The sequence below is a fragment of the Eretmochelys imbricata genome, chromosome 7 (genome assembly GCF_965152235.1).
Source record: "Eretmochelys imbricata isolate rEreImb1 chromosome 7, rEreImb1.hap1, whole genome shotgun sequence".
In the NCBI taxonomy this organism is placed as follows: domain Eukaryota; kingdom Metazoa; phylum Chordata; order Testudines; family Cheloniidae; genus Eretmochelys; species Eretmochelys imbricata.
The window spans coordinates 27,280,680-27,300,202 of NC_135578.1; the positions used below are offsets into that span (position 1 = coordinate 27,280,680).

The 19,523-nt window shown below is 37.9% G+C and overlaps 1 protein-coding gene across 1 annotated transcript in view; it reads right to left on the bottom strand.

Moving 5' to 3' along the window:
• The window catches only part of CACNA2D3 (calcium voltage-gated channel auxiliary subunit alpha2delta 3), a 722,234-nt gene that overhangs the window by 135,856 nt on the left and 566,855 nt on the right, over nt 1-19,523 (bottom strand). The window contains exons 18-24 of the mRNA XM_077821951.1: nt 15,219-15,302; nt 7,907-7,978; nt 7,595-7,656; nt 6,161-6,228; nt 3,569-3,614; nt 3,315-3,412; nt 1,977-2,070 (exon numbers count right to left, since the gene is read on the bottom strand). Coding sequence (XP_077678077.1) covers nt 1,977-2,070; nt 3,315-3,412; nt 3,569-3,614; nt 6,161-6,228; nt 7,595-7,656; nt 7,907-7,978; nt 15,219-15,302 — 524 coding nt within the window. The remainder of the gene's footprint in view (nt 1-1,976; nt 2,071-3,314; nt 3,413-3,568; nt 3,615-6,160; nt 6,229-7,594; nt 7,657-7,906; nt 7,979-15,218; nt 15,303-19,523) is intronic.

A 19,523-nucleotide genomic window follows, 5' to 3' on the forward strand; every position in this document is an offset into this window, starting at 1 on the left:
CATAAAAAAACTAGAAATACAACCTAATGGAGCTACTATAAAGTGGGTGCATAACTGGTTGGAAAACTATTCCCAGAGAGTATTTATCAGTGGTTCAAGCTGGAAGGGCATATCCAGTGGATCCCAGTTTTCAAGTACATAAAACGTTGTTACAAGGAGGAGGGAGAAATAATATTCTCCTTAACCTCTGAGGACAGGACAAGAAGCAATGGGCTTACATTGCAGCAAGAGCGGTTTAGCTTGGACATTAGGAAAAACTTCCTAGGTGTCAGAGTGGTTAAGCACTGGAATAAATTGCCTAGGGAGGCTGTGGAATCATCATGATTGGAGATTTTTATGAACAGGTTAATCGAACACCTGCCAGGGATGTTCTAGATAATACTTAGTCCTGCCATGAGCACAGGGGACTGGACTAGATGACCTATCAAGGTCCCTTCCAGTTCTACGATCATCTCTGAGGATTTGTAGGCACTGGGTTCACATTATCACAAAACCAACTACACCTCTGGCCCTCCTACTGCCAGCGTCCAATCCCCTATTCCTCCACAATGAACTGTGTCTGTAGTGGCAGAGCAGATATAAAAGGTGTATAGGAGTCTCCCTGTACACGCCCTCTGAAGTTGCCTTCCATGCACGGAGTGAAATAGCTGTAGTTCCATTGTGTTGGAGGATTCAGAAGACCTTATTCTGCTGTGCGAATTTTACCCTCAAAGCTTAGGGTATATTAACACAAGTGGCCATCATAGAACATCATTTCTTATCTCTCAAGAGTAGACTGGCTAACCCCTGTTGGTTATCAGTTCAGTGCACAACATAAGCACAATTAATTTTATAGGTAGAATAATTAAAACACTTTTTCAGGCTGGATTTTTGTTGTGTATTTTTAAACTAAATTTTAAATCTTTTTTTAACATTTGACTTAAACAGAACAAAACTTATATTTCCATGGTGTTTTCTCTTTTCACCCACAGTTTCCTAAAGACGGAGATGGAAAAATCACAATCCTAGTAATTACAAACCAACCTCAACTAATTACCTCACTGTATTATATGTGGCTTTACAATAACAGGCCTTTTCATACAACACAGAAAATTGTACAAACTTAACCAAATCTCATCTGGATAGTCTCCAGAATTCCCTTTCTACAATTATAGCTCACATAGGCTTTGCTAATCGAATTACCCATTTCCCCAATATATATCACATTTCTCTGCATAATACTATAGCTTAAGTATATCGTATGTAGTGTAAAAGCTCAAATAAAGGAATAGCGAATGCACTGTACAGTAGAGTATTTAGTTCCAATCTGGTTTTGAAAATTTTAAAATCTATATGCTTTCATATCCAAGACTTATGTCTAGAAAGTCAGAGTGAATAATGTGCAATGAATAATTTATGTTATTAATTTCACTGTTTTATGTACATAACCTGCTCTCGAACAAATTACAAATTTCAGAGATATATTCATTTTTAGAAAATTTTCATTAATTTCTTAGAGAATAATTCCAAATACTGTGTTGTATTTTCATTTCCTACTTTGTTTGCTAGTTTCATGTGTTATTCTGTATTGTTAAAGATCGTGCAACCTCAAAAACTAACCAAGATGGCACAAATTGCAAATTTTAAAAGTGCCTATTTTGTTGCAAATTGGCCTTAAGTGAATATTTAAGCTTAAATGTTTTACATTTGCTTTCCATTCCCTTTAGTGAAGTTCAAGCTCTCAAACGCTTGAAGAAAACAAACTGACAAAGTTGATTCAAAATTTTCTTTGGAAGATGAACAAATAATCACCCACAATTTTTCATCATCTGATCAGCCCAACTACATAGGTATTTATAATCTCCACCGTACCTGGGTAAAAGGTTCTTAAATTGTTAAGGTGTTTTTCAATAATATTTCATAATCATATTTCACTGCATGTGCTAGTGTATACTTTATTATTATACTAAAATGTGCATATGTATTTATTTACTTACTCTGATTTATTTAGAGCTAGACTGGTCCAATAAGCTTCTATTGGTGCACTCACCACTGCATCAAACAGAACTTCTTGTATCAATTCTTTATCACCTATGAAAATATATTAAATAAATAGCAAAACATAGATTATATGTGTGGTGAAAAAAAGTCAAATCAAAATATTTTATTAGGTGAACCACACATAAATAGTATTAATTATTTATATTCAACCTATATTTCATCTACTTTAAGCAAATGGGCTCTTCACAGAATTACAAGCTAAATATGTAAAGGTGTAAACTACTTTACTTCAACCATCACCAAAATTCTCCTCATGCTTTGTGCTCGTGTGAAACTGGCAGCCTTTACAATGGCACCAGCAGCAATGTTAGATGAGGAAGTGACATGGGCGTTTAGGTAAAACAATGCAATTTCTCATGCTGGTATTTGTGCACGACCCCAGATTAATGCACAATGTTTTGCAAAACAAGCTATCCGGTATATTAAAATGACCCACCCAAATCAACCGAAAGGGTCTGCTCCCAGAAGTAAAACTCCTGGGATTTCGTTGGTGGACCGTGGGCCTATGGAAAAAGGGGAGACCTGAAATCTTCGCAGATCAAGGTCCCTCAGTTGGTATCCTCTGTCTCCCTTGCCGGGGAGAGGGATTTATGAGTTTTATGGTAGGAGTCCTGTAACCTTTCATTGGACCCACTTAAATGCCTGGAACAAAGGAAACAGGACAGAGAGAGCCCTTCCCCAATATTAAATTAATAAAGTTGCAGCCTGCTACTTAAACCCAGCTCTGTGTCATTTTACTGTGTGTGTTGATCAATGATCATGAGAGTTCCAGGTCTCAGGTTTACATTTCATCTAAAGGACAACCTGCCTCTTCTACTGGACTGGAGTACTGGCGCTCTTCTAACTCTTCGGGAAGAGTGCCACCTCCCTAAAAGTTCACCATCACCACTTCCTGAAGCATGCGGTGTTTTCTCTAGAAGTCTCGTCCAAGTACTCTCTCAGCCCCCTATCCTTAATTAATAAGATCTGAGGAGACCATGATACAAGATAGCATGGCTGCCTAGTGTGAACTGGAAATTCAGTGTTTGGATTTTCAATACTATATATGGTAAAATATCTGGGTATCAGTACATGTAAGTACTAAACCAATAGATTGTCTTATACTCTCAAGTAGATATGGAATTTGCAAGATGATGTCAGTTAATCATACCTGTCCAACCATATTAGCAATTCAACTAATTAGCATTTTATTATGTAAAGTTTAAATACAATCATTGTTTAGATAAGAGAACATTTATGAAATTTATCAGTATAAAAATATTTAACATACTCACATTGAAGCAATGGCTCTTTTCCTGTGAGGTAGAGTTTAATAGCTCCTAGCTGAGTCATTTGATGGTGTTCAGGATGTAAGTCAGTGTTGCAATATGACCTGAGAACATAATGTTGCCAAAATACTGCAAGGTAAATATTTATAAGCATGATCTCTCTTTGTCTTTGAATGTGAAGAGTTGGGCACAGTAAGCACAAACAATATTAAACAAAGAAGGGTAAAAAGCACCGATTTCATGCTTTGTTTAAGACTTACCATTCATCTGCCAAAGATACATCAGGGTGTTCTAAATCATGCAAACCTGAAACAGGAATAATAATATGTTATATAGGAAGCAGTCTAGGTAACAGATGGATATTTACATATACTTCATTGCATACCCTCTTCCTTCTTGGAAGAAGTATTATTACCACAGCATAATAAATCACAGTAAACTATGTTCACATACACTTCAGGGTCTGACAAACTGGCAAGAGCCAAGTAAATGAGCGTTAAGGATGAAATGCCAGGAATAAAATCATTTGTTTGTGCACAGATATTTAAGCTCATATGATATGTTTAGCGATCCGAAGAAGATCTGAGCAAAAAGAGCTGCATTAAGGTAAAGTACCAGACAACTTTGAATTCCCTTGCTCTCGTTATTTTAATAAAGCCCTTTATGTTACATCATAATCTAGAGTTGCAAGGAAGAACTTTTTTTTTCAGAAATGATAGTATTTTTGTAAACAAAAGGATGCTATGGTCTCATGAATATGAATAGGAATTTACAGAATAATCTGGAAGGAGTCTATTGTATTAACACTTCATGGAGATGCCTGTAAATCAGTACTGTATTATTAGTTATATAGAACCATAAATTTGAATTTTGGAAGTTTTCTCATATCAGTAAATGTAGGCATGTTGGTCCCATGGGATAAAGCAAAATGGGCTAAATTTTCATAATGTGGACTCTGGGTCTTACCTATGAAGATGTAAGTACATAAGTAACCATGGGCACAAATGTGGGGTTTATGAATGCAATTACACGTGAGTACATATGCTCTGCAGGTCCAACTTAAGGTCCAAGTTTTCAACATTCAGGCAATAATTTATTATTACTATGTATTATGCTGATGGTAGCATCAGTCATTTTAGAAAGAAAGAAAGAATTTGATTAGAGGGAACCAGAAACTGACTTTTTTGTTCCTTTCTTTTTTTACTTAATACACATGTAAACAATATGAACTGTAGGTAGCATGGCAGAAGTGGATCTTTAAGAGGGGCTTAACTGTGCATATGGTAAGGGCCTTGCAATGAGCTCAGGAAGTTCATGACATTGATAAGGTAAAATACAAAAAAGGGGGCATGCAGTTTATGTGAGAAGCTGACAAAGACCGATGAGGGTAGGAACATTAGCTAAGCGAAGGGGGCAGAATTGTGATGCAAAGTGAGAAAAGCTTGAGTAAGTAGGGAGGGAAAGAGTTATACAGAGCTTTGAAAGTGGTGACAAACAGCTTGAATCTGATGTGACAGCAGATGTAGGATTCAAAATTGTGGTCCTTAGTGATTGGGCAGATGGCAATACTGTCCAGAGGGATACAGTCAGAAAAATGGAGAGGGTTTGGGAGAGTAGAGTTTGGTTGTGGCTATGTTAAAGCTTAAGGTGATGATGAGACATCCAAGAGCAAATGTCAGACACACAGGCTGAGATGTGGGACTGGATGAAGGAAGATAGGTCAGAGGCGTGTTGGGACCAGCTCAGAGCATAAAGACTTACAAGGCTCACAACATGCTACCTTTCTTTCTAGGTATTTATATAGTCCCTCACAAACATTAATGTACTTACTTACTTTCACAACAACTCTGTGAGGTAGGGAACTAAGATCCACAAACATGAACTGACTTGTCTGGGGGGTCTCAGAAAAAGTCTGCGGCAGGCCTGGGAATTGAACCCAGATCTTCTCAGTGTTTTTCCTCAGGCCTTAACCACAAGCAGCAAGCATTCCTTTTTTAACCCCCTTTTCACACAATGCTGATTATTTGGAGCTACCACTACAACTTCTCTCCTTACTCTCTCAGCACAAGGCTCCTCCATTGTAAATGGCCAGCATACAGTTATAGCCATTATATGTTGGTAGCCACCTACCAGCTCCTGGGGATCCTTCTGCCTACCTAGCTCTCTCCATTATTGCTGTTCCTTCATTTTCCTGATTTCCCTTTCCTAAGACCCTCTCATACTGTATTCCATACAGGTCCACACACTTCCATGCCTGACCTCATCCCCACACAGCTGCCTCTACTCACCCAACCTCTCCTTCTTGGAAAGCTCTTTGATCACCATTTTAATTCTTTCATCCATTTCACTAATGAATTTACCAAAAATTAAAACTCGAGAAAGAAGAAGTGTTTTTTTCTTTTAGTTTTGCTAATAAAAAGCAAAAAAAATCAAAACCAAAAGCGCTCAGCTCTAGACCTAGTTCTAAGTTGATTAACATAGACTTGCTCTAAATTGTGTGGTGATAAGGCTTACTATACTGTAGTCTGTGCATAGCAAAATATTACTTTAAATGTATCCAATATACTGATTAAGAAATTAGCATGACGTTTCTTCTATAAGGATTATTAACAACAAACACGAGCCTTTGAGTGATTCTTCAGCATGGGAGGCTTCCAGAAAAGAAGATTCGTAAGCACATTCTGACTACATGTCATATTAAAATGCTTAAATGTCAGGAATATCATAAATAATCTAATCCCGCTAGGGAATCTGCAGAAAAACCATGTGAGAGATGCACAAGCTTTAGGCCCACTAAAGATCAACAATAAAACTATTGTGCAGGCATCACGAGAAGGTAGATGGTATCTTACCTTCTTCTACAGTTACGTTCCCTCTGAAGAAATATTTGCCATGTCCTCTAGAGAGAGCCACACCTAAACTGTGCAGAGAAATAAAGCAGACCTTGAAATCTGTGGCACAAATAATAGCAGAGACTGAGAGCTATTTTGCCTTGCTAACAATTCTAGTTAATGTACTATGCATATTTTAAAAAACAAAATCCCACTGATTATATTTATTGTTCAACTAGCTACTTGAATGCCATTTGGGGTTTGATATGCCAGCAACAATTGGTTGTATTTATGTATGCTTAGAGGTGCAGCAAACCATTCACTCTTTGGCAAACTAAAAAACAAGTCACTCTAAGTACACAACTATTCACCCAGCATGCTCATTCTTCATCCAAATCCTGAACTTGCCCACACAGGCTTGTAAAGAGTTGTCTTCTCCATTGCAAATCAGGCTCAGCTATTGAGAAATTTTACAAAGTTTGTAAGCCAATGGAGATGGTGAAAGGAAAGAAATATCAGAACATGATAACGGTGTTAGGAAGAAATTCTCAATGTAATTTTTCTGTTGCTCACATTTTTCACCTGTTTATATATTTTTTTCATTGACGTTATTTAGCTCCACTTAAAGTTTTTCAAAAATTAAGTAATCTGTTGGGGTTTTTTTGTTTGTTTTTTTAAAAAGGAAATCATCACCCTGCACTGGGTTGCTCATGTATGGGAGGTGACCCTAAAAGTCCCTCCCACTTTTTAGTGAACTCATGCAGCTGCAATGCAGGATACCTTCTGACAGTCATATGTGCTAGGAGGGTGGCTAGATTCACAGGAATATTTCAGTAGAGTTCTGCAATTACCAGCTTCCCTCTTTGAACACAGGCTACCGTAAATATACTTTTATTAATGCATTATTTCTAATTCAATGTTGGGCATTCAGTTAGTGATCTTGCCATTTTTGTTAAAACCCAGGCCAAAATAATATGGCTGACTTATTCAGTTTTAGTTGTACAAATACACTGAAGATAGTTCAGGGAAACAAAATATAAAAACCTCAAATTGGAAGTGAAATACTACCTCCATTTATATTGCATTTTTGTTGTGGAAAAAAAAATCAAAATGGGGCTCAATATGTAGTTAGTTAAATGGATTATAGTATTTATAGCTCTCTGAGTACTTGCAAAAGCCTCTTGTTCAATGTAAACCTCAACTGAATATTTTTTTAGTGAAACGTAAGCCATGACAAACACAGTGAGTTTGCCTATGTGAGGTTGCACAAACTTTCCATCCACGGAAAAGCTGAAAGGAATGCTGGAAAGCCTCCTTTCTTTGCTATTTTCAGCATTGTCCAGGAATATTTCATTGTGAGCTCCTGCTGATGCTCTTTTAATAAGCTCACAAGCTTTGTACAAATGCAAGTACAATGAGTCTGATGAAATGTCCATTTATTATGGTCAGCTCTACCTGAAAGGAGTACCCCTGATGTCTGTATAATAGTAGTCATTTGTCATCACCAATACCCGTTTCTAGATTCAGAACAAGAAAGTCAGAGAAAAGAAAATAAGGTTAGTTTGCTATGAGAAATTTGTAAAAGAGTAAATGGTTAGTTTGTGATAAGGTTAATAATGACATAAAAGGTACATGCATGGCTCAGGATTATTAAAGGCAAGAGAAAAATAATCTTAGTGAAACATATCTATTCCAAATAATCTTCAACGATCATTTCAACATCTGTTTGCTTTACATTTAGCAGGAAGAGCATTTTATATATTGTACCCCTTTGTCCACTGTCTTCTTCACCTCCATAGAAAATTTCCCTGTTTTCCGATTCACCATTGCATTTCGAAGCTGAAATGAGAAAAACATTTTTGTCACTTCCTTCATGTGTATATTTAGTAATTTTCACATCCCAAAGTTCTCAAATATTTCCATTTGGTCACAGCAGTTCTTTGTTTTCATATGGTTAGGATACAATTTTTCAGCAATTACTGCTGCACTTCCAATAAGTGTGTCTGTTAGAGGTATTATGATAAGGCAGTCCGGTAGGAGGGAAATAATCTGTGATTCAGCTATGCCAACAAGCCATACAATGGCAAAGTAATAAAGAATAACTACAGCTATTTCATTTTTCTTTCAACTTCCATTGGGCTACACCTTAAATCAACCCAGAAACTGAAACTGGTACAGAATTGGACAGTCCACTAGGTAAGCAATGTCTCACCAGGAACACACAACAGCAGCGATCTGTGATCTGCACTGGCTGCCTCACAGATTCTGTGTGGAGTTTAAAGTATTGATTTTTACCTGTAAAGTCCTAAGCTGCCAAAGAATACCTTCCTGAAGTACCATACTGTCACAAGTCTACTGTTTTAAGGTGCTTGGGCTGGAGCCCCCACAGTGTAAAAGAGGAACAAATGGCAGGGCATTCTTTTTGAGGAACCCTTAGCTTTGTAACTTACTACCCCTGTCTGTTTATTTGAAATAGGCCATTAAGTTCAATATTTTAGAGCTATCTATCCAGGTTTTTGGGAAGGGAGAAATAAGATAAGAGCTGCTATTTGGGAGTAATGTGAGTATTGTTTGGATGTCTTTTCTGTATTTGCATGCAATGTTGTTCTAGCTGCGTCAATCCCAGGATATTAGAGAAAAGTTGAGTGAGGTAATATAATTTATTGGGCCAATATCTGTTGGTGAGAGAGACAAGCTTTCAAGCTACATAGAGCTCTTCTTCAGGTCTGGGAAAGATACTCAATACTCAACAGTGTTACAGCTAAATACAAGGTTGAACAGATAATTTAGCATAAATAGTCGGCACATATTCTAAGGAATGGTTCAAGGTGAAGTGGTATTTGGTTATTTACCGGTTTAGGGTTAGAAGCTCCTGACACTTTCTTATCCTGTTGTATTTTTAATTAATGGCACAGGCACAGATAACTTAGGAAAGATATCTTTATGATATATTTTAAATTAAAATATTGTTCTGTTTGTGGATATTTGTCTAGTAATCAATAACAATATTTGTTGTAAATACTTCATAAACATAATTCTCATTACAGATTCCCACTAATTACCTATTCATTCATGCTCACTCTGCAGATGAGCTACCATATTTTCAGATATAGTATTATATTTTATCTGGCAAAATATGTTCTGTAGAGGACAATGAAATAAATAAATAAATAAATGCAGAAGAGTGTTATGAAATGAGCAATTTCAATCTCCCTTAAATCATTGCTATTTACAATATTGGAAACAATGTTGCACCTAGTTATAGCAACATCCATCCCTTTCCTTCTCCAATACCACATGCCACATATGACAGATTGGTCAATGAGGGCAGATTTCAACGACAATTTGCAAATGTGACCCTATCAAGGTGCTATGCAGGCTTTTCTGGTTAGTTAGAATGAGCGGGGCCTGCCAAAGCTTGTTAGTGAAATATCTGTTTATATTTTCATGAAAAGAAATTGAGCATGGCTGAGCTATCAAAAACTCCGATGTTTGTGCTCTTTAAATGTAATTCTAGGCTGTCTAGATTTGAGTTAACTATCTTACTTTCCTGTTAGTGAGTGTAAAAGAATAATTTTTAGCTGGAGGCATGCATAAAATAAAGCACATATTTTCCTGTAGATTTTTTTAACAATACATAATAGGCAATTCTGGAAATATTTTCCCATTTTAACTTTTGTGGTTTTGGACTTGGAGAGCTGGTCTTAATTAACAATCTACTTTCTAACATTTAAAGAACTGTTCCATTTATCTTTAACATGTTTTTCATTTCCTCCCCTTTTTGGTGCCTCCAGTTATCTAGGACCCATTCCTCCCACAAACCTCAGGCAAGCCATAGATTTACTAATAGGGCCTCAAAAACTCTAGTCGCATTTATGATCAAGTCTGCTTATGGTATTATCTTTACTTATTTGCTTTCTGCAAGTACATTTCTTGGATTTATAATCTGGTTTCTCAGCTCTTCTGCAGTGTCAGCTCTGCTCTGAGCACATAAAGCAAGTACTGCCTCAGATGGCTATAGACACTCAAAACATCATTCAGACTTTTTTTAAAAAAATATACAGACACACACACACTTTGTCCAACTACAAATTATAGTAAAAGAATTTTAAGAAGTAACTTCGTGAAAAACAAATACTCCAAGGATTTCTATTCCTAATAGTGTGCCAGTAAGATCAAGATAGTGGCTTCTATAACTTGGGGAAAGAATTAATGAAAAAAAATACCTCCACTGAATCTGTTTGCTTGTTGCTACCGAAATTCTAAATTCAGTTTTGCTACCTTCTCCTCACTAGGCCACAGGTTAGGTCCTAATTTATGTCTACTGTATACATTTTTGTATTACAAAATATGCCCTCTATTATGTGTCTTCATGTCCTACTGAGAGATGAAGGAAGGTCCAGTGGTTAGAGTTCTAGCCTAGGACTTGGGAGACCAAGGTTCAAATACCTGCTCTGCCACTCACTTCCTGTGAGAAACTGTGCAAGTCATTTAGCTTCTCCATGTCTCAGTTTCCCATCTAAAAACCCTGTGTCACAAGGGCTTGGGGAAGATAAATACATTAAATATTGTGAAACTCGGAGATCTACTGGAAAAAAAAAAGCTATATAAGAGCTAGGTATTATTATTTCTGTCAGCCAACACACTCTCAACGCTAAAGTATGAGATCATTTAACGTGCTTGGAAAACTGTGAAATCATTAAGTCAATGTAGTAACTAGTGAAAAATTCTCGTACACAACTTCAACAGAAGTGTTTTGTGGGGGTAAAATATGTCAGTAATATGTTTCATGATTACAAGCAGCTGTATGAATAAGCTAATTCTTTACTTCTTCTTGAACTTGAGCAAACAATGCCTATTTGGTCTGGCACAGGGGGAAACAAGAGCATCAAACCCAGGCCTTCTGAGCAGCTGAGCAGCATGCTGCCTTCAAGTCAGCAAACTGTATCACAAAGCTCTAATTCCCCAATGAAATGTCCAGCAGCCTCACTGACCCTTCCTATTACCAAGGAGGGGCTACATTTTCTTCCAGGGAATGGTGACATAAATAATCTCTGAAAAAAAACAAAACTAAACACCACCACATTTCAAAACTTTCTGGATAGTCCTTAGACCTTAGAAGGGTTAAATGAAGAGTGGGATTAGTCTAGGGTCGCCAGGTGTCTGGTTTTCGACTGGAACGCCCAGTCGAAAAGGGACCCTTGCTGCTCTGGTTGGCACTGCCAACCGGGCTGTTAGAAGTCCGGTCGGCAGCGCAGTGGAAGCCCAAGGCTAAGGCAGGCTCCCTGCCCGCCATGGCTCCATGAGGCTCCCGGAAGCAGCTGCCAGGTCCCTGCAGCCCCCTAGATGCATGGGCAGCCAAGAAGGCCTGTGCGCTGACCCCGCCCCGAGGGCTGACTCCACAGCTCCCATTGGCCAGAAACCACAACCACTGGAAGCTGCGGGGCTGGAGCCTGTGGGCGCAAGGGCAGCATCAGAGCCTCCCGGCTGCCCATGCCCCTACGTAAGCGCCGCTGGGACGCCACACTCCCCCACATACCCACCCCCTGCACCAGCCCGGAGTCCCCTCCTGCACCCAAACTCCTTCCTGGTACCCTCACCCCCCAGCACCCCAACCCCCTGCTCCAGCCCAGAGTCCCCTCGTCCAACCCAAACCCCTCATTTCTGGCCCCACCCCAGAGCCTGTTCCCTCAGCCAGAGCCCCCCCCCAACCCCAACTCCATGCCCCAGCCCAGAGCCGTCTCCTTTCCCCTAAACACCTCATCTCTAGCCCCAGCCCAGGGCCTGCACCCACAGCTGGAGTCATCATCCCACCCCCGCACCCCAACCCCCTGCCCCAACCCGGAGCCCTCTCCTGCACCCTGAACCCCTCATTTCTGGCCCCACCCCAGGACCCACACCCTCAGCCGGAGCCCTCACCCCCCTGCTGCACCCCAACCCCCATGAAAGTGAGTGATGGTGTGGGACAGCAAGCGACAGAGAGGGAGGATGGAGCGAGTGGGGGCGGGGCCTCGGAGAAGGGGCAGGGCAAGGGCAGGGTGTTCATTTTTGTGCGGTTAGAAAGTTGGCAACACTAGACTGGTCATTACTTTGATGAGGAAAGTCCACTCCAAACCTTAAAATTCTATTTATCTCTAGTCATGTTGCTAAGAATGGTTCTATCTGTAGCCTTCATCATGCATTTCCTTATTTTGAACTGCTCCTCCTCCATCCCTTTTCTTGATCTTTCTGTCTCTCTGTGTATCTGTAGCTCTTATATATGTGGCATGTATAGTTATATTAAACATGCGCACACACACACACTCCTCTCCCATTACACAATAAAATTGTAGCAGTGCTGGGCTTGGTTTCAAAAATCTCTATAAAAGTATTCTTTTCACTTTGTGTTTTCTCATATTTAGACATCTGCAAGAATATTTCCAGTTGCAGGTGGCGCTGCCAAAGCATTAGGCCAGGATTTGGAGTTTTACTACCTGTCTTTTCAGAAAATATTTGGTGACTAATGATCTACTAGTAGATTTGTAGGCCATTGTTGTACAAAAAAAGGTATCTATTGATGAGATTACTTTTGAAGGAGGATTTGTTTACTTAAGTATGTGATGATGAATTGTAAGGATTCTGGAACCTGCTAGATTTGACCCCTGTAAGGGAGTTACTATGATGTGTATATATTATGCGCAAGTATCCAAGACTGTGGTTATTAGTGGTCCAAAGCTACAGTACTAGGCCCATATATTTCCTGTCATGTACTCTGTATTCCTCAAAACTAAATCATCTTGCTTTTTATCTAGTTTTCACTTTTATATGTTGGGAGCCGACCTGGACCCGGTCCACAAGCTTATTGCTCAATTTAGTCTATTAGTAGTACTAAGAAAACTATTAGGTTTTTTTCGAAACCTGAAACCATGGGAAACTCTGCTTGTTTCAGGGTTCGAACATTAAAAACTAAAACTAGCAGAGTTTAGTCCAAACCTTTTTTGGGCCCCATGAACCTTTCATCAAAAATTGAAATAAAACTCTTTGCTGTCTCTGGATAGACACAAAACAGACTTTGGTTTGGTTTTGTAAGGAAACTTTGGTGACTGTTGGTCACACGATAAGTCTTCTGGGTCTCACATAAACTGCCCAAAATTGAATCCACAGGCAGTGCACAGAGATGAACGTCTGCCAGTTCTATCAGGAGCTTTGCTGGCTTTGTTGTATATTCAGACAAAACCAGAATCCAAGCACAGCTCCATTGATTTAAATCTTTTTGAACCAAAATCAGTTTGTGTTCAACAAGAAAACCTGAAACCACTAACTAGAGTTGTGTGGAATTTGTTGCAACTAAAGTGAGAACACAAATGAAGAAATAAAACTGTATAAACCAACTAGAAGAAATTATAGAATTATACAGGAAATGCTGAGTAGAATCAAAATGGGATAAAATATAGAAGGAAATAGGAAAAAAAAAGACAAATTCATGAATGCCTAAAAGGATGCATGTTCAGTTTACTAATAGTAGACTATTAATACTGTAATTTTTGTACATTGAGATTATATTTTTAAAAACATCAGTTAGTTGTAGATACATTAGGTAGAGTGATATGTAATCAAGGATAAGAAAAAGGCAATGTAGAAAACATGAAGGATTTCAGAGATTACAGAAGGACAGTTAGAGAATATGAAAACATGAAAAGGAAATTTTACACATTGAAGGAAAAGAAAAATGCACTAGGTGACATAAGAAAGAAGAAGAAAGGTTTCATGTAAAGTCAGCACAAAACCTCAAATATGGAGGCAATATGGCTTCTTGAGAGACAATGAGGACAATCTATCAACAAGAAAGAAACATATTGCTAAAACATAAATGAATTGTTTCATTATTCACAAAAGGAGGGAATGGGCAGTGGCAGACACCGATATATATTTTGCAACCAAGAAAAAAAAATATAGACTTATGTCAGAAAAGGGATCAAGAAATTAGTACATCTTAAGTCTGACAAAACTCCTGGGGAAGTTGTACGTGATTCATCCCAGATTTCAGAAGGACATGACAAAGTAAATATGGGAACCTTCAGTGTGTGCATTCAAAACCTCTCTGGAAACAGTAGAAGTATGAGGGACTCAAGAGATGCTACTGATATTTGAGAAGGAATCTAGGAAAGATCTATGAAAACACAGACATGCAGGCATGACTTTGGCAGTGGTGAAGTTATGGGAAAAACTAAGTAACAGGGACAGAAAGGGGAGCACCTGGAAAGTTACGATTTAATTAAGGTCAGTCAGCATGGATTCACACGAAATGAATCATGCCTAACAAATCAGATTTATTGAGGAAGTAACAGAAGGACCAGGCAAAGGTTAAGCCATGGACATACACATAAGGAAAACTTTTGATACAGTACCACAAAAAAGACTAAACCTGCAAGGTAACTAAGAATGGGACAGAGGGTAAACTACAGAGTGGATAGAGAAATATGAGTAATATTTGGAGAGATCTTGTGCATGGCAGCAGGTGAGGATAGAAGGAATTGATTTGTATGATGTTCTTCAAACCTGAAATTAGGTGTTAGGAGTAAATCATTGATAGAGGCTCCATGCTAGCTACTGTGATCTAAACAGACTTTGGCATCTGTTTTTGTTTGTTTTTTAATTTAGTTTAGTTTGTTCTTTTTATTTCTAAGGGCAGCATGAGCCAAGAGAGCTCCTCCAGAAAGGTGGAGCAGTCAAAATCTGGTCCAGATTTCTCTGTTTGATCTGATAGGTGGGCCAGACCTGAACAGATGTACTGATCCTTAGTGACCAGCACAGTGCCACTGGGGTTGGTGATGGGACACATGGAATATGAAAGTTAGATGATGAATTTTACAGATGATACAAACAGAGAGGGAGAGAGAGAGAGAGAGAGAAACATGCATATGTGAAAGAAAGAATCAATACAAAATAGGAGGGTAAATAAAATTCTTAATTAGGTAAAATGGGACTACTGTCTCTGGAGCAGTTAGGTGGCCTCTTTGCTGACTACTTGAACAGTTACCAAGTACAGTAGTGGGATACAACAATCTCTTCTGACAGGCCCTTAAAACAAATCACTTACCACATCATCTCTGTCTTCCCACTCAACCTCAGAAAGATCAACACTGCTGTAGTTGGGTTTTCTTCGCTTTTTTCCTTCTTCATACTAGCATTCAAAATAAAATTAAAAAAATTAAAACATTAGGCATGTTATATTTCACTTGCACAAAGATCCAATGTCAGATGATTTTACGAGTTGCTGGATGGATACTGGTTAGATGCAATGTACATTTTCAGTGTGTGGTTTAATTAATATAAAGTGAAGCACAACGATGCTCAAACATTTTCTGTGAACTGACAAACCTGCTTAGTATATGTTTATACACAGGACTCCTATGCTGCAATGCAAATCTTTCCCTCAAGCAGAATTCTCCTTTCTGCATATGACTCTAATGTCAGACCCCTTTTAGAAATGTGGGGAAAGTAATACTCCTAATGAATTAGTTTGTTCTCTTTGCCACATTTTATAATCAACTCAGCAATTATACCTTCCACACATTACTAACCATATGGAAACTACATAAGGCCCTGATCTCAAAGTTTATACTAAGTGTCCCAAACTAGCTTTCAGTCAGGCAGGAAGTTATATTTCCTACAATCTTATCAACAAAATGTTTACACGTTTCTCTTTAAATAAGATAAGCTGTGAGTCTCGAGAAGCTTGGTGTTAATATTTACTGATATTACATTTTATCTATGATTTAATAGGAAAAAGAAAGTAATATACTAATAATGGCATGTTATAGTTTTTATCACTACAGCCATTGTTACTCTGTAAATTTCACATTTTAAGTAAACATCTTTAATGACAAATGCGGTGTTTATAATATAGGAAATTCTGCCCTCTGCTGAACATCAGAAATCAGCGACCCCACTAGTTTAAGAACAAACATCTTGAGGTATGGAGCAAGAGAGTGTGTTTTACATAGGATTTCCCAGCTCTCTAAGTGGATAAATTAATCCATATGGTTTTAAGTGAATTGATGGGAACATATTTGAAACATGCGTACATTTTGCTGACAATGTTTGTGTGCTTTAAAATGTTGAAGACTCATTTTCTAGGCCTTTTACTTTTTATAATGGCTAAAAGGAAAAAAAAAAAAACACACAAAACTTTCTACCAAGAGCGGTCAGAGAAACAGGGAGATCTTGGACAGTTCTGGAATCAAGTTTGTAACTTTGCAGGCTTGGAACGATGGCCCCTCTACCACACAGACTGCAGAGGCAGGAACTTTCAGTCATCTTTTGTGGGGAATACACACTTGCACTAAGCCTAATCTTCCGGGGAGATGCCTTCCTTCTTCGAGGTTAAAACTGACTTCTATTCTCATGAATTTTATTCTGAATTAAAGGAACTGGATATTGAACTCATGGTCATATCTGTAGTCTCAGAATAATTTAAAAAATAGAGATGTCAGAGAAGGAATTCCTTCTGGAGAAGCTGCATATTTCTTTCAGGGGATCAGTTGCCAGATTGTATTTACAACAGAGATGTTGGGGGAGGGGTTGTAAACACTGGCCAGTAGTAGATCACAATGCTGCTCTGCCTTCTTACTTTTGTTCACAGTGATTTCGCTCCTCCAATCATTCCCATGGGCAGTACTTGTGAGAGGCCACATCTGATTACTTCCTGAATCAGTTCTCATTATTCTTTTTGAGTAAGACAAACACTTGCCAGGTCCTCTGTGGAAAGCCTTAGTCGAAGGTCACTTAACAAGTTGAGGGCTTAGTTTTTGCAGTTTTACACTCAGTTTGCAATCCCCTAGTGTGGATGCAGTTATACCAATATAAAGGTATTTCAAAACATGCTATAATGATATAAAAATATTTATACTGGTATAACTGTGTCCACATATGGGGTCACACCAATTTACCCAAATCATTATAATTTTTTTTCAACTAATTTAGTTAAACTGGGACAAAAAATTGTGTGCAGTCAGACCTTTAGATACTGAGCGTTGACAAATACTACATAGTTAGACATGAGGTGGGATAATTTGGGTGTAGTAAACATGTAATAACTCCTGAACTACTGCCAATATATAATTATACCTTTATTTAGGACTTGTCTGTACCAGAGGGGTGTAAATTTTAGTCAGCACAAATGTGTCATGCACTAACTGGCCTGTGTGGACGCTGCAGGTGCACAATAAAAGTTCCCTAGTATGTGTTAATATAGTCCCCTTTCCAACAGTACTACGTTAACGTGACCTACGCAACTTTTAGGGTGCACCAGCAGCGTCCACATGGGTCAGTTAGTGCATAACACTGTGAGGCAGACTACAATTTACACCCTCTGATGTGGACTAAAGCATGCTGTAGAAAAGCCATTACATACATTTAAGACTTTCTGGGGTATATTCTGTTCTCATACACATGTGAGAACTGTTACTGAAGACAAAGGGAGCTGTGCTTATGTATCTGAAGACAGAACTGTGCTGTCAAATATGAGGCAACCCAACTATATCATTTTGTTTATGGACTTCTTTTTCATACTAACTCTATGGTTTTCATATGTTTCATTTAAGTAACATGCATTCAAAGAGAGATGGAAACAGAGTCCAGAGAGCACACATATCCAAAGTATGAGCTATACAGTGAACTGAACCACAGTGGAACTTGTTAACAACCAGAAGACAAGTGTTCAAAAATTCAGAACTTACAGGTAGAAACAAAAGTGCATATCTCAAATGAAGTTTCCTATAGCCATGCAAGGAAGAAGAGCAGAAACCTCCCTCAGGTTCAGCAGGGAACTCACGATAAGAGCTGGGCAAAACATTTTTGACTAATTTTTTTTCAATGAAAAAATGTAGATTTAGGTCCACCAAAGCAATTTGCTAATTTTTGTAGAATCCACTGAATCCTTTCAGTTGCAAAAAGAACCCCAGAATTCTGAGAGTGTCTAAATAGCTTGTTGTGACATTTTAAAAAAGGAACATTTTTACTTTTTGATTCAAAATGACTTTTGAATTTTACTTCAATTGTATTAAAAATATTTAAAGGTAAAAACTTGAAAATGAAATGAAACATTTCATTGCATGCCTAATAAAACATTTAACCTGACCCCAAATGAAATTTTTTTACCATTTCCAATTGACCGAAAAATTCAAAAAGTTGTGTGTTAGGGCAACCTGAAATTAATTGCTTTTATATACTCTTTGATTTAGCTACCAAAAAAACTAGTTACTCACACATTTCTCCTTGCCATGCAGATACGGGAAACCCTTAGATACTACAAAAACGTGCTAGACAAAACACAAAAACTTTCATTGACTTCCATAGGCCCAGCATACGACCTGAAATACTCAATCCAGCAAACACTTGTGCAAGTGTGTAATTTTTGCATATCTGACTAGTTGCACTATCGTATGAGCAAGATTACACATCTGTGTAAATATTTTCCGGATTGGGGCCTAATACAAAAAGATGGATAGACAGATTATAGAGCAGTTAATAATAATACTCTTTGGTATATTTAGAACTTCACAAGCTGTCTATCTACTCTGTTCTAGTTCCTTTCTAATTTTAGTATTTAACATCCCCCTAAGATTAATTTTTACATACTGAAAACAAAGCTTGGGGTCAATTTACCTCTTTAAAAATCTCTTTACAAAATGTAATTCATCCATATATTTTCTTTTTCTACTGAATTTAACCTATCTTTACTTCTGTGTCTGACACTCTCTGTTGAAGTATAAAATACTGATTGAAGTCTGGAGCCAAACCCATTTGCAAGGTTATTCATACTGTAATACACTGAAACAAATTAGTAAAATATACACTAGGAAAGATGGAAACTAGGAATTCTACCAAATTAGCTTCCTTTCAGAGCACGCAAGAAAGAGCTAGATCTAAGGTGGGCACTGTTAATCCAGTTTTCGGCCACCACAAAATGTGTGGTGATATTATTTAGTGAATTAACACCTGCAAAATGAAGGATACATGCTGCATTTAAAAAAAAAAACATTTTGAATAGCACACTGGACTTCTTCTTAATCACCTTTTAAATTAAAAACCTCTCTCACAAGAATGCATATTTTTGAATAAAATAGGCAACCACTTCCTTTGGTCATTATAATGACCTTTTTCTTAATCAGTGTCTTTTATTTGAGGTTTGGCCAAACTGTTTTAATACTTGATGATTCATGAACAATGTGTGAGGTGTTCTGCTTGAAGATTTTTAAGTCACTTTTTTTGCTGCCCAGTATAAAACTATTTATATGTGCCCTTATTAAGCTCTATGCTTTGATTATTTTTTACCCCTGAGAAGTCCCCTATGGGTTAGGCAACATTTGCATTTAACATGACTTGGCATGCGATTATAAAG